Source organism: Chelonoidis abingdonii, chromosome 24, assembly GCF_003597395.2.
Source record: "Chelonoidis abingdonii isolate Lonesome George chromosome 24, CheloAbing_2.0, whole genome shotgun sequence".
In the NCBI taxonomy this organism is placed as follows: domain Eukaryota; kingdom Metazoa; phylum Chordata; order Testudines; family Testudinidae; genus Chelonoidis; species Chelonoidis abingdonii.
In genome coordinates, this window is record NC_133792.1 from 10161774 (window position 1) to 10176462 (window position 14689).

Below are 14689 nucleotides of genomic sequence, written 5' to 3' on the forward strand. Positions count from 1 at the left end.
TGAAGCAGAGTGGTTTGGTGTCGGAGCACAGAGCAGTTGGAGGAGTTGAAGCAGAGTGGTTTGGTGTCGGAGCACAGAGCAGTTTGGAGGAGTTGAAGCAGAGTGGTTTGGTGTCGGAGCACAGAGCAGTTGGAGGAGTTGAAGCAGAGGGATTTGGTGTCAGAGCACAGAGCAGTTTGGAAGAGTTGAAGCAGAGTGGTTTGGTGTTGGAGCACAGAGCAGTTTGGAGGAAAGCAGTTTAGAGAAGTGCTGTGCAGGGCCAGAAGATTGAGACCCTAGGTAAAGGGAAACCTGGTTTGTGCAGAACAGAGGGACTCTACAGACACAAGGGGTGGGGAGAAACTTGGCCCAAGCAGAGAGAGGGCAGGAAGCCCCACAAGCTGAAAGGCTGAAGAGGGAATTAGCCCAGGGGACGGAATTGCAAGTTCAAGTGGTTCGCTGCTATCCCTAGGGCCCCTGGGCTGGGACCCAGAGTAGAGGACGGGCCCGGGTCCTTCCCTCTCCACTCCCCTTTTCTGGGACACTAGTGGGACAGTTGATACCCCGATTCAGGGGTGAGAAATGGCGCCCTGGACCCACACAAGAGGAGAAAGTGCAGGACCCATCATAATAGTGCCGGCATTTTGCCACAACACACACAGGCACTTACACACACCACATATGCCTTGGTGCCATTATGTCATAAACACAGCCATGTGCTGATTCACATGCATCACACAGTGCACTGCCCCAGCGATATTCTGATCACTATCCCATCTTGCCAAGGACTCATCGCAACAACCTGAACTGCTTCAACCAGATTGGTTTTTTGGTTTTTTTTTTTTGCGCTCACATCCATCAAATGGCCACGGAAATGTTTCCTTCTCCCCACCCCCACAGTATGTTGCTTCCTCCCCTACACTGCATTGGCTACATCTCCCATCCCGACCACCCAAAGAATTGGCAACTGCCTAAGTTTACTGCCACCAAACACAGGAGATCAAGCAAGCTGGGGGCCCACCCCAGCCTGGAGCTGAGGGAAGAGGGAAAAAGAGACACAGCAGAAGATCAGGGAAAGGGAAAGATCACATTTAGGATCAGCCAACTTGGGCAGAGTCTTTCCAATCCATTCCCCAGGAAGCGCTTTTCCTATGTGACAGTTACGTGTTGGGCTGACATCCCATTCTCCACCTATCATCAATATAGCACACAAAGCTCCCTCCATGAGCAGTAATTTGGGATATCTGTATACCAATTGCATAAAAGCAGCAATTTGAAATGCCAAACAACCCGTAAACAAAAATCTTTGCTTCCTTGGAGCAAAGAGATGGCGTAAAACACAGACGGGACTAGCAAACAAGCCACTTGGAAGATAATCCTCCTGTAATTTGGGGACTACAATAGCTCTCGGTTGTGCCCCATTGCGATACAAGAGGGGGAACACTGTTAAAAGCCTTCCGTGAGCTGGATTTGTTGCTGAGCCTCCCACCCAAACCGAGAGGTGTGTGTGGAATATTGATATGTTTTTCTTGAATTAGGCTTATTTGTGAATATGCCATAATTTAACATTTTGGAGGGGGGGGAGAGCATGGTTTTGAATGTGTTGCTCACAGTGTCTTGGGGGAACTTCCAAAGAGGGGAGCAAAGCGGATGGTTGGAGCGTGATTAAAGAGCCTTCATCTGCCGTCCTGGTGTTCAGCAAAAGGGAAAGAAAGGAGGAAGGGAAACGCATTGTAAGAGGATCACTTTAGGGCACTTCCCTAGCTCTTTCAAACGCTCACAGCCAGGCGCGTGGAAGGCTTGACATGTCTCCCTGCACGCCGTGTTTGTTACTTTAAATGAAGGGCACAAAGCTGGAAATCAGGAGCCCGCAGGTGTCAGGAGAGAAGTGAGAGGCAACAGGCAGGAGGAGCAATTTTGTAACAGCGCAGCCAGTGGACAGGACTCCCTGCCCTTCCCACCCCTGAGCTCTAGAGCTCTTTGGAAAATTATTTTTTTCCCTCCTATATTGATAAAAAGGTATTTGGGGTTTTGGATTTGGGGCTTTCACTTGAAAATGTCCAGGTTTTGTCAAAACCTGGAATATTTTCATCCAAAATATAGTAAAAAGGGGTGTCATCCAGCCCTGGACCAACAGGAAAGCTCTATAGACCGGCATTTCTGATCTCCACTGAAAGTCCAGTTTACAGTCTGGTTGGCGAGGGGCTGGCAGGCTCTCTACCTGGCTCTGTGTGACTCCCCACAAGCGGCAACATGTGCCTGCTGCTCCTAGACGGAGGCATGGCTAGGCAGCTCTGCATGCTGCCCCTGCCCCACCCGCCCCAAGCATGGCTTTGCAGCTCACTTTGGCCAGGAACTGTGGCCAATAGAAGCTGCGGGGGCAGCGCCTGCAGGAGGAGGCAGGGTGCAGATCGGCCTAGCCGCGCCTCTGCCTAGGAGTAGCAGAACATTTCGCTGCTTGCAGGGAGCTGCCCGAGGTGAGCACCTCCCGGATCCAGCATCCTGAAACTCCTCCCATGCCCCAACCCCAAGCCTCCTCCCGCACCCAAACGTCCTCCCTCTTAGTTAACCAGAATTTGACTTACCGGCACGTCCCATTCTCCCAACATGCCAGATAACAAAGCTTTTACTGTATTTTTTCCACATAAAAGATGTCATTGCTGACAAAACACAGTCATTAAGTTTTCAATCTCCAAACCTCAACCAGCTCTGCTCATAAGCTCTTTGGGGCAGGAACCTCATCTTCTAACTTCTCTGTTCAGTGCTGTGCACACCCACAGGGCTATGCAATAACACAGTAATAATTAATGAATGATAGCCTGGCTACGCAATGGAATGAGCTATGTGCTGTTTTCTCCACTGTCCATGAACTAGAAGGTGGCATTCAAGGATGTTGAGACAGGGACAGATGCTCATCACCATGGCACATGCAGTGAGGGCGCTGTAATAATTCCTGTGGGGTAAGATATGTCTGCTGCTCCTCCAAGTTGAATGACATGAGCTGCTCAGCCTATGCACACACATTAGCTTACCCATCGCTGATGTATACGAACAGGAAGTATCCTCAGCGGCTAGGTGAACAGGGAAGCAGAAGCGCAGGCAAGAGAGCTTGTAACACGGTGATACCAAGGGCCAGGGCTAAGATCTCAGGAATAATCTGATTCACCTGCTCCAGTCGGGGGTGTAATCCTACCAAATCCTTTACCCGATCTAGTTCTAAAGGTGGCCACATCACGTCCCAGTCCTTCAGCGCCACATACTCCAGCACAGCCCCTCATCTCATGCTGCGCGTTGGATGGAAAGGTGTATCCAGCAACCTGCTGCCAAGTACTGGGTGGCAGTGGGACACTCCAACACTGAAGGGTGGCACATCTAGTTGCCTGGCTCTTACCACCAGACCCTGGAACTGGGATAGATGGGGACATCCAGGCTAAGACGTGAGGGACAAAGCTTCAAGCTGCACAATGCCTTCCCCCAACACTGGGTTGCCATGCTAGGTGGATGGAGACTATACCCTTTATTAAGGACACTGCAGCTATGACAACATGGGAAGTGGGCAGCATTTAAAGGACTGTCACCTCTGCATAACTATGGGATCCCAGCCGCGATAAATGCCTCTAAAATACTCAGCCCTTTGTTTCTGATAGCAGGTTCTTGCTCCTACTTTGCCGAAACAGGCTTTTAATCCCTGGTATTAGGGAGTTTCCTGCTATGTTTCAAATGCATTAAATTAAGGGCTTCTCGAACAGCTGGCGTCTTAATGCTCAGAGAGGTTCTTGAATATATATGAAAATCAGAGGCAAATTACATCTTTTAGTTAATAATTTCTTCTCCATTAACCTCCTTTCCGGCCCTTGTTAGAGGATGATGTAATGGTGTTTCTACACCATAACCCTCCACAGAGAGCAGACAGAGGGACTCCATGGGAGGGGGCGGAACACATTTGTGTGCGGGTGGGTGGAGTGTCTCATTTTTAGCCAATATTCTCAGAACAAACAGTCTAATTTTAAATAGGGAGCAAAGCCAGCACCAGCCTCCCCACCCCGGGGAACAATCTCTAAAGCCCAAGACATTGGTATTCTGGGCACTGAGAAGGCTGCATATTATACCGAGTCACGTATATTAGATAATAGTATAGAGGTGCGCAGGAAAGAGTATAGCAGGACTCCCATCTGCCATTCCCCAGGCATTCATCCCTTGCGGGTTGTACCTCTCTCTTCCATTCTCAGTGGATACTGCAATCCCTCCTTTTCTACTGAGCCACTACGGCTGCCAGCTCTTCCACCCCTCCGGTGTTGCTTTCACCCCAGAGCTGTTCTGTCTCTGTCCTATACAGCAGCTGGGCTCAGGGCCAGATCCTCTGCCGGCAACTGTCATCGCTCTGCTGGTTTCAATGAAGTTGTGCTGATTTCCACCAGCTGAGGATCTGGCTCCTTGCCTGCAAAGCACATGGGCAATTTTTCTCTGGATTTGGATATAGCGTAATCCCCCGTGTTATGTCCCAGGTAGATTGTGGTAGGAGCTATCCCGGTGATGGCAATGGTGCTGGAAACCCACAACTCACGTGCCCAGGATGCAGACAGAGATTAAGGCCACCTAGTCTGACTTCCTGTCTATAACCCAATAGCTCGGGTCAGGCTGACACATTTCGCTGCCCAGGAGACTGAACCAGCGTGTGCCACAGGCAGAGAACAGGAGAGAGCCAGGTGTCCTCAGGGCCACGGGCCTCTGCAACGGAAGGGAAATTAGCTCAAAGAGACATAAACTTGTGTGAGGTCTCATGGAGCTCGGGTGCTAAAACTAGAAGGGAGCTGTGGCAGGAGAGGTGGCTGTCCTGAGTGCGTAAGTGTCGGAGACGCTAGGTCTATACACAGGGTGTCTAGCCGTCCTGCCGCTCGCACTGCCACAGCTACCACCTGGTTTTAGCACCTGAGCTCCATGAGACCTAGCACAAGTTATGTCTCCTTAGCTGGGAATTACAACCCCCGGCTGGAACAGCAGACGGACCCTAAGGAAGAAGCTTTCCTGTGCCACCTCAGAGCACTGGCCCTCCCTGTCCGTGATCCTGTCTCCAGCTGTGGCCAAGCCTGATGCTTCAAAAGGCCACGTCCTCCCTCCTAGAATACACCTTTCCTGACCCATGCAAGCAACTCTCTGAAGGTCTGATGGATGAGATTTGATTGCAGTCATTGTCTTAATGCAGAGCTGCATGTGTTACAAAGGGGAGCGTGCAGAGTTCTGAGCAGGTTTCACATCAGATGGGGAAAGTGTGTTTATGGTCTCACCTCCCACTGGCATCCTTCCTTTGCCTGGGAACCTCCAGCTGAATCTTGGCCTGGTAGCTAGAGCTCCCGGAACCAGCTGAGGTATTTCAGACTCTCCACTGGTCGGTGGCTTTTTGGACTCTGACACCTGGACTGTTTGGGAGGCAGATGTGATACACTGGGGGGAGGGGACAGGTGGAAAAGGGCAGTTCTCAGATGACTGGGAGAACTTCAGCTGCATCACACATATCCTGGGTTGTCTCAGCAGGTGCACGCAAACAAACCACACTCCTTGGAGTCCAGTGAATGCAGCACAGTTCTGGATTGAGGTGGAAGACACCTGCTGATGAAGACTGAGTGGAGAAGGGAGGATTTCCCCTGTGGCATCCCTCATCATGCAACGGTACGAAAGGAAAAATCCCCAATGGTGTCGGCGCTAAATGGGGTGCTTACAAGAGCACAGTGGGAAAATCCAGCCATAAATGGAAAATATTACATAGGCAAAACTGTTGTGGTGGGGGTGGAGCTTCCCCCTTGCCTCCCAGAGGGCCTGACACACCCAGAACAGCACTGGGCACCCTCTTTGGCTGAGAGCTCAGCTCACAGTACAGCAGGCATGGCCTTATGATTTGATTTGGGTGGGACTACCAGCCCGTGGGAGAAGAGAACCAAATCGGGTTTCCCTGTCCAGCCTTCCAGCTGGGGGACAGACTGGGTTGGGCCTGACACTGAATCAGCACTGGACCAGGAAGAGTCTCTTAGCTCAAAGCCCCGAGGCTGGGTGGTGTCTTGCACTGGTTGACCCCAAAGCCAGCCAGCCACGGAACCCAGGAATGAAGCGAAGGCCTTGGCTACACTCACACTTTACAGCGCTGCAAGTTTTGCGCTCAGGGGTGTGAAAAAACACCCCCCTGAGCACTGCAAGATACAGCGCTGTAAAGCGTCAGTGTAATCAGGGCGGCAGCGCTGGGAGCGCAGCTCCCAGCGCTGCACGCTACACCCATAAAGGATGTGGTTTACATGCAGCGCTGGGAGAGCTCTCTCCCAGTGCTGCCACTCTGACCACACTCACACTTCAAAGCGCTGCTGCGGCAGCACTTTGAAATTCGAAGTGTAGCCATACCCGAAGTGTCTCCCAACTAAAAGGGAGTTATAAAATCTTGCTGGCTTTATGCCTGGGATTTAGCCTGGAATATGGTTTCTCGCCTGCTTTTTAATCCCCGCACCAAGTGGCAGCACCTGGCAGGGTCAGATAAAGGAGGTCCTGGGGCTGTCTAGGCCCAGTATAGACCGAGTGGCTCAAACAGAATGGGAGCCAAGCTGGATTGGGGGAGAGGGAGGCAGTGCACTCCTTAAGGATTCATGTTTGTTGTTTCTTTTTTTTTAAAGCATCTTTCCTCTGAGAGCCAGAATATATCTTGGCTGCGGTAGCGGCGAAGGAAGAAACCCGTCTGCCTCGGAGTCCCTGAGCCCTGACTTTCCTTTCAGGCAGCAATAAACAGTCCCCTTCATCAGGCTGCTGTCTGGGCAAGGGGAAGGCTGCCTTTAAACAAATCCCCCAGCCCTAGTGTAGTGCAAGGAAAGGACACTCAATTACAGGAGCGAGAGAGGAAATTAAAGCCCTAGCAAGAGGACAGCAGCACAGGCGGAGCTGGTTATGACGCAGGGAGGGCTTATGGGAGATTGCGGCCGTCACACAACGGGCTCTTTAGGCTGGCAGGGTTCATGAAACTCCCAGTCCTGCTCGGCCATCAGGAAACAAAGCGCACAGCAAAGATTTCCAATCTGCCTTCCTGTCTCCGTTCAAAAGGCCCCACCAAGGATCGCCACAAGGGGAGGGGAACTGAAGGAGAACATGCTAGGAAAACTGCCTTCACGCATTGTCATTTCTCACTTTCAGCAATGGCTGCTGCTTTGCAGACACCAAAGTGCATGCTGCTGAGAACCCCCGAGTACTCGGTTTGCCAACGCTTTCTGAGTGCAGAAAGGAGCACAGCAGCTCCATGTAGCTCGTACTGGTTCTACAGTCCCCAGTGTCATAGCAAAAGGCCAGAATTCTGCACGGATACATCACTGGGGAGTTTTTACACTTGACTGGAGAAAGCCGCATGGCTGGACTGTAAGAGATGTAGAGCACATGCAACTCTGACTGAAGTCCGTGGGAGCCGTGAGGCCTCAGCACTTTTGAGACCATTGGAGAACATTTTGTGGGGAAGAACCCTGCATCGGACCCTGGAGTGGCTGGGTGGATGTGGAGTAACTCCCACCGGACCAGCTGCTCAGTTGATGTACATCAGCATAGATCCTTTGAAGTCAATGGGGTTAAGCTGGTTTACACTAGCTGAAGTTCTGGCCCCGCTATGTGACACATCTCAGACAGAAACAACCTCTCACCTCTTTCCCCACCTCTGTTTTCTTTGAGTTGCCCCCAGCTCTTGTATGTCAACGTTGCAAGATAGAGCTCTTGACTGCTAAGCTTCCCACCACCCTCACCTCTGACACCCCCCTTTCCGACCTTCAATATCATCAGGGTACGTCTTGCAAATCCACCACGTTACCTGACCCAGCGAGGGGATGGGGCAGTACCTGAAGGTCATCTGGAACACCTGGCCCTGGTTGACATGCTGGGTCCTGTTGTTGTAACCATGCAGCATCTCACCAAAGAGGGTGTCGTTGAATTTGGTGTCCGGTTTCAAGCACTTGGGGCCCTCGCAGATGTCGGACAACATGAGACAGGATTTGCCATCTGGAGCGAGTTTGTATTCCTCGACACAGCTGGGAAACAACACAAACTAGGTCAGAGAGAGAGACAGAGCCACACGCACGCAATACCCAACCCCCGAACAGGGCTTGTAGTGACATGAACTCTGCAGCAGAAAGACTCTTCTCAGGACAGGAGAGTCAGGGTGATAAGCACAATTGAAGTACAGCAAGCCAGCTGACTGTAGGAACTCCATGAGGATCTGGGGAACCAGGGTGCAGCAAACTATTCCAGGGAGTCACATAACTTAAAACTTGCACCGGGCAGGTGCACCAGGCCTGGAGAGCCAACAGAATATTAGCTCTGGGCTTGGCACTCAAAACCTAGGCTGGGGAGAGCTCCTGGAGACTAACAGCTGAGGCCTGGAAGTTACCAATCCTTGTTATTCTTGCAGCATCAATAGCAGCTTTCTTCAGCACCAAGGATAGCTGCAGCAGAACCTGACACCCGCATTGGCTGCCAGTTGCAATTGGTGCCGGCAGTGTGTATTCTGGGCCTCCTTGTGGGTAGGCCTGGCATCACTGGAACACCAGTACTAGGGTCACAAGGCAATATGTTCTAGCTGCCTCGGTCAGGTGGCGGAGGGAAGAGAATTCAGCTCAAATATCCTGCCCTTCCCAAGGCAGCAAGTCCTCACTTACCAGGGCAGATGCTCACAAATCAACAGGAATGACGCCCTGTGCCTGATGGCAGAATTGGGCGCCAATGCACATTGTCTATTTAGCTGCTTTATTTCACACACTCCCTCCCAATACTTGTACGAACACCATGTCAACATCCCCCAGCCAACAGCACAAGTAAGCCAGCGACACCGCCCCTGTTTTCATTTAGTTGTTCTGTTTCCACAGATGTGAATCCAAGGTTTTCTGTTCCTCTCTCCCACTGTTAATTCCCAGTGCTTCTACAACACTTTGCAGCTCTAGCTTGCAAAACACGTCTCAAAGGAGGCAAGTATTGTCACCCCTCTTTTATAGATGGGGAAACCGAGGCACGGGAAGGGTGAGTTGACTTGTCCCCAGGTTACACAGGGATTCCTGTGGTGCAGCCAGAAATAAAAACCTGCTCTCCAAACTTTTGCTTCCACAACACATGCAGGCTGATTCTGTGGAGGAGGCACTGAACTGGGGCTAGGAGATCTGTGTTCAATCCCCAGCTCTGCCATAGACTCCACGTCACCTTGAGCAAGTCACTCAATCTCTCTGAGCCTCGTTTTCCCAACTGTAAAATGGGGATAATCCTTTTTTGGCCTTTCTTGTTTATGTTACAAGCCTCTCAGGCTAGGGCCTACAGGTTACTGTTTGTACAGTGCCCAGCACTACGTGGCCCTGGAGGTGTACTTATAATACGACTAATGCTTTACCCTGTACTCATCACACAGTATTTGCTTGGCCCAGCTGAACAAGTTTTCTTGCCTTCCCTGCGTGTGTACCACACTCAGTTGGAATGCAGAGCCTTGCTGTGTATCCACTTCCCTGCTGAAACTGCCCTGCTTCCCAAACCCCTGCCTAGCAGCTGCGGAGGGTGTGTGTTTTATCTTTATAACACAGTCATTCCAAGCAGCAAAGCAATAAAATAAGGGAAAAATGAGAGGAAAGAAAGCGTCTGAGAAAGCTGGATCCCCTAGGAACTGTGAACAGCTGGGGCTCAGCGAGGTCTCTGCTGTCTGAGCACCTGGATGTGTCAGGAGCTGACAGGTGTTCCTCAGAGTTACTTTTGGGGATTTGCTTCTTCACTGCACAAACCATGACTCATGTTTCCCTGAAGGTCAAAGTGCTTTTCTGAGCAGAGGCGGCCACCGGGCAAGAGGCAGAATGTGTCTGGGAAGTTTTAGGGGAGTCTGTTCTAGGGCACCCATACTCCCTTTTCTGCCTGCCAGAGCTGGCGGAAAACTCGGCTTTGGGACCCTAATGCACAGGGGATATTGGGAATATCCCCGTTTGAATGTCACCCACCGGGCTCCTGCTGCTGGCTGATAGGTCCCCCTGGTGCTGGAAGGATGGTGGGCATTGTGATGCCATTTTCCCCGGGGCACCGAGAGGAAAAGAGATCGGTGCTGTCTGAGCAGGGTCAGAGGAAAGTAGTGATAGATCAGGCTGGCACATACACTCTGGAGCCTGTCCTGCCAGTCCCTCTCCAGCTGACTTGACTTCAGAGCAGTGATGCATGAAGGCTTTGTGTATAATGCAGCTCATGGCCTGAAAGCAGCATTCTCCAGAGGAGCAGCACTGCGGGAGAGGGGATTCTCCAGCTCCCTGGCTGTAGATTCTGGCTGGACCCCAGCAGCACACGTGTTGGGAGAAATTGGACCCTCCCCCCGCACACCCCAGGCTCCCTCCCTCCATCCAAGCAAACCCAAACTGGAACAATGGCTATTATGAACATACAGAGGTGCAGCCACTCTGCCTTTACCAAGCACAACACTTCTCCCCCGGCAAGAGAGGCAGCAATGTCTGCAAAGGCGAACAGGGCAGGAGCCCATCAACACTCCCTGCAGGTTTTTGTAGTTAGGAGAATGGCTTTCCTGGTCTTCAGTGCCCTCTGACTCTCCACCACCCATCAGTTTTAGCCAGATGCTGCACGTCTCCCTCTACTCTCTGCCTCTGCATCTGCTGATGGGGTATCTCGCTACTTTCCCACTTGCCTGGGAGCCACTTGGCCTTTGCCTTGAGCCAGGCTGGGTACTGAGATTCCTCAGATTCCCTGCCTTTGCAACCTCACTGTCACCAAGGCTGGGTACGGGGTTCTGTGATGGCTTTTACTCTCAGGCTACAACTGCCCCCTCTCCCATGCAAGAGTTTGCTGTGAGCCAGGAAGACCTTCTCATTCCTCCTTGCGTGTCCGCCTGCAGTCATGTATATTAGGGAACGGTGGCATGTAGACACTCAGATGCCGTAGTGCTAAATGCAGGATGCACCTCTCCATTTCAGTGCATGCTGCTGTAAATCCTTCGCCCGCTGCAGTTTTTTGCTACCCTCCAGGGGACGACTGGGTGCAGATGTTTCCTCCACTAAATGGCTTCTTGCTACCTTCCCCATTCCCTCCTCTTCCCCTGTAGCTAGAAGGACTGAAGTAGGTTAATGCATGGGCTCACAAGTATGTGTAAATGCAGATAGGCATTAGCAAAGGTGTAGCCAATAATCTTAGTTTACTGTTCAATTATTGTGTGATGTTATGATTTCTTTCTATGTTCTTGATTTCTTTACAAAGGGATACAATCTGCCCAGCCTCTAAACCAGAGCAGTGCATAGGATGGCTTATGTGACGGATGGCTATTTCTGCAGCCATGCCGCATAAAGCCAGATAATCACAGAGCTCCCTTTGGAACATTCTGTAGTCGGGGAGATTTTCCTTAGAGAAATGCTAAATCACATAGATTTCTAGGATCCTGGCCAAGCTCTGGGATGAAACTCTATTTAAAGAGATGCACAGCAAAAAAACAAAACAAAGAAAAGTAAAAACAACAACCCGACAAAATAGTTTGGGGTTTATATAACAAGACATGGACTGACTTGTACAGTCTCTCTCTCTCTCACATACACACACACTCCTGTAGGAGTGAGAACTGTCCGTCTGCACACAGATCATTCCCAAGTGCTTAGACTGCCAGCCAGCAGGAACGTACGTTCACCATCAAAAATTGCATGCACATTCGATCGATACTTGTTGCCCCCATATGAATAATCTTTCCCCCCATGAGGGCACACAGCTCATGCAGTTACTGGTATATTTTCACAGATGCCTACTGGGACATCAAGCTCTTGCATGGATGTGCAGCGAGAACAGAATTATACTTCCACATGCGCACGCGCACACAAGCCAATTCCTCCATTGTTCTGAGCGGATATACTCCTCTTCTCCCTCCATGCCACACAGGTCTGAACATACAGAGAGAGACGTGAATACAGACACAACATGGCTCAGAGGAATGCAGGGGAAGAGAAGAGAGCAGAGGAGGAACCAGCTGCTCAAGTCTTCTGTTCAAGCTGCAGAACCCCTTTGACACAATGGTTCCAAGAGACTCACCCGCAGAACATGAAGATGGTGCTGGAGGAGGGGTCATAGGGCAGGGGAAGGGTCTGCTGGAGGCACAGCTGCTCACAGCCACCATTGAAGCCATCCGAACAGTCGATCCCCTTGGAATAGTCATAGCAGCCAGTGCCATCCTTCATGGGCCTCAGCTCCGGCGGGCACTGCAGAAAGAGGGGACATGTTAAGGCGAGTGGGATACCTCACCCTGCTGGTTCTGGAGGCATTTCCCTTGCCGGAGGTGATGGTGGGACCAACAGGTAAGCCAGTGCCAGGGACCCAGCTCCCTGCTGTGAGTTAGCTCTTTGCCCTGGGGGGCCATGTTCATTCCTAATGGAATCAGGCTTCACTCCAGCGAGGTGGACGGCATTACACCAGTGGTTAACTCAGGTCTGTTGTCAGCATAAACGGAGGACACACGAAAACCTGACCTCGGGTCTCCACAGGTGCAAGTTCACCTGGGGAGCCGGTGTCGACTGGGATGAGCACTAGATTGGGATGTAGGAGAGCTGGGTTCTACTCCAGGCTCTGCCCCATTTCCCTGCTCTGTGCCTCAGGCAAACAGTGCTAACCCACTTGGCAAAGGGCTTTGGGACCTTCTGGCGAAAGGAGTCATTACAAGTATCTTCATGGCACACTCCACTCCAGCCTCTCTCCCTGGATGGTATCTTCATGCTAAGAAATGGAAATGCTTGACACTGAATCATAGAATATCAGGGTTGGAAGGGACCTCAGGAGGACTAATCCCCAGACAGATTTTTGCCCCAGATCCCGAAATGGCGCCTTCAAGGATTGAATTCACAACCCTGGGTTTAGCAGGCCAATGCTCAAACCACTGAGCTATCCCTCCCCTTGCCCACAGAAGGCATCGCGATTAAATGGACTCCTGTGAGATTGATCCTGGCCCCGCTGAAGGCCGTGGGGATTTTGGCTGAGTATTCGCTATTTGTTTAAGCCTGCGCGTGCATTTTATTAATGCTTGGGGATCTCAACCCCCCACCCCACCCCCGTTTAAAATCATTCCCAAAAAGCAGCCCAGTGCCTCTTTGGAGCAGGCAGACGGGGCTCTGAAGCAGTTCTCGCCAGGGGGCAGCCTTCCTGGCTGGCAGCGAAGACAGACAACTGCAGAAGGACAGATCCTCAGTCGGTGCTCAGAGTAACCCCACTGAAGCCAACGGAGTTGGGCCACTTTGCACAAGCTAGGGATCCAGTTCCGCTCCAGGTTTTAATTTCAATTCTCCGGCTGGCTTTCCCTGTCCCAAAAGATTAAAGCCAGCAGGCAGCTAATGCCATCAATCATCTGCCACCCTGATTAAAGTGCTTTCTGAGTCCACCTTTGCTATTTATTTATTTTCTTTTATCAAAAACTAGAACCAAAAAAAAAAAAGAAAGAAAGAAAGAAACCTCACAAAAAACAACCTGCAACACAACAAAAGGACCAGTCCTCGGAAAAAATAAATCTCACCTAAGAACAGCTCACAATTAAAAATGCATTACTGAGTTCTTGAAGATGAGTTAGCTCAGAGCCTGCACATGTAGCGGTGAAGGCAGATTATAAATGGCCTCTGTCAAGCAGAAGAAAGGTTACAAAACTGCTATATTTTGTGCTTAAAAAAGAAAATCAATTTTCTGTGCGAGCAAAATGCCGTACATATAATAAAAGTCCAGGAGATCCCTGCTCCCGGGCTGGCTACCCAGCCAGGTGCCTCTCCGGACACAAGCTGCCAGGTCTGATTGATGCCTGGGCATCAGGCCGTTAGCTGTAGGATGACAGCTGAACTCTGGCTGCTCATGGTGCAAAGCCACAAATGGCCAGGATGGTCCTGTAGCTTCTCAGCTGGGTAATGAAAAGCTCCTGCCACCTGCCTCAGTCCCTCCCCCCTGCTGTGCTAGCTCCTTACTATAAAACTTAATTTGAGTAACTGCTGCCATTCCCACAGGCCATGCAGCCTCCCTGGAGGGCAAACGCAGATGCACCAGGAAGTGAGCTCCAAAGGCCACTTCATCTTCTCCAGCTGTTCCCCCTCTGCTGAGCTGCTGAACTAGGTGGAACGGACCATGAGAGACAGGATCCTTGGTTCAGCCACTGGAGCAGGGCCAGTGCAGAGAAACAAGGAACAGCAGGAGAGGCAGAAGCCATCTCTATCCAGAAGATGTGGCCAAGGAAATGACAACAGTAGAGCATGACACCTCCTCTTTTCACAGGACAGGGATAGTGAGGGCATGTCTAGCGGTGGGGAAAGGGCCAGGATTGGAGATCGAAGCTTCTGCTCCTCATCAGTAAGGCTAAGATTTTGTCATGGTTATTTTTATAAAACTCATGGACAGGTCCTGGGCAACAAAGCTGTGACCTTTCTGTGACTTTTGCTGCTACGGCTCCCTGGTTTCCCCCACCACCGTGGGTGGCTGGGAGCTGTGGGGTTCTCCTTACCCGCTACGGCAGTTGAGAGCTGCAGGATGACTATATTTTCCAAAGAGAAAACGGGACCCCTCCCCCACCTGGCCGCTCACCTGAGGAGTCCCCCTCTCCCAGTGTGAGGCTGTTGCCCACCGCTGGCACCTTGCAGAGGGCCCCCTCGGGAGTCTGTCACCTGTCGCTGGAACTTTGCAGGGGGGCCCCTGTCGCTTCTGGCTGCTGTCACCTGTTGCTGGAACCCTG

General features: G+C 51.3%; 1 protein-coding gene across 1 annotated transcript in view; it reads right to left on the reverse strand.

Annotated features, from left to right (window-relative positions):
- The window catches only part of ASTN2 (astrotactin 2), a 660907-nt gene that overhangs the window by 262694 nt on the left and 383524 nt on the right, over window positions 1–14689 (reverse strand). The window contains exons 12-13 of the mRNA XM_032797631.1: window positions 12028–12194; window positions 7830–8018 (exon numbers count right to left, since the gene is read on the reverse strand). Coding sequence (XP_032653522.1) covers window positions 7830–8018; window positions 12028–12194 — 356 coding nt within the window. The remainder of the gene's footprint in view (window positions 1–7829; window positions 8019–12027; window positions 12195–14689) is intronic.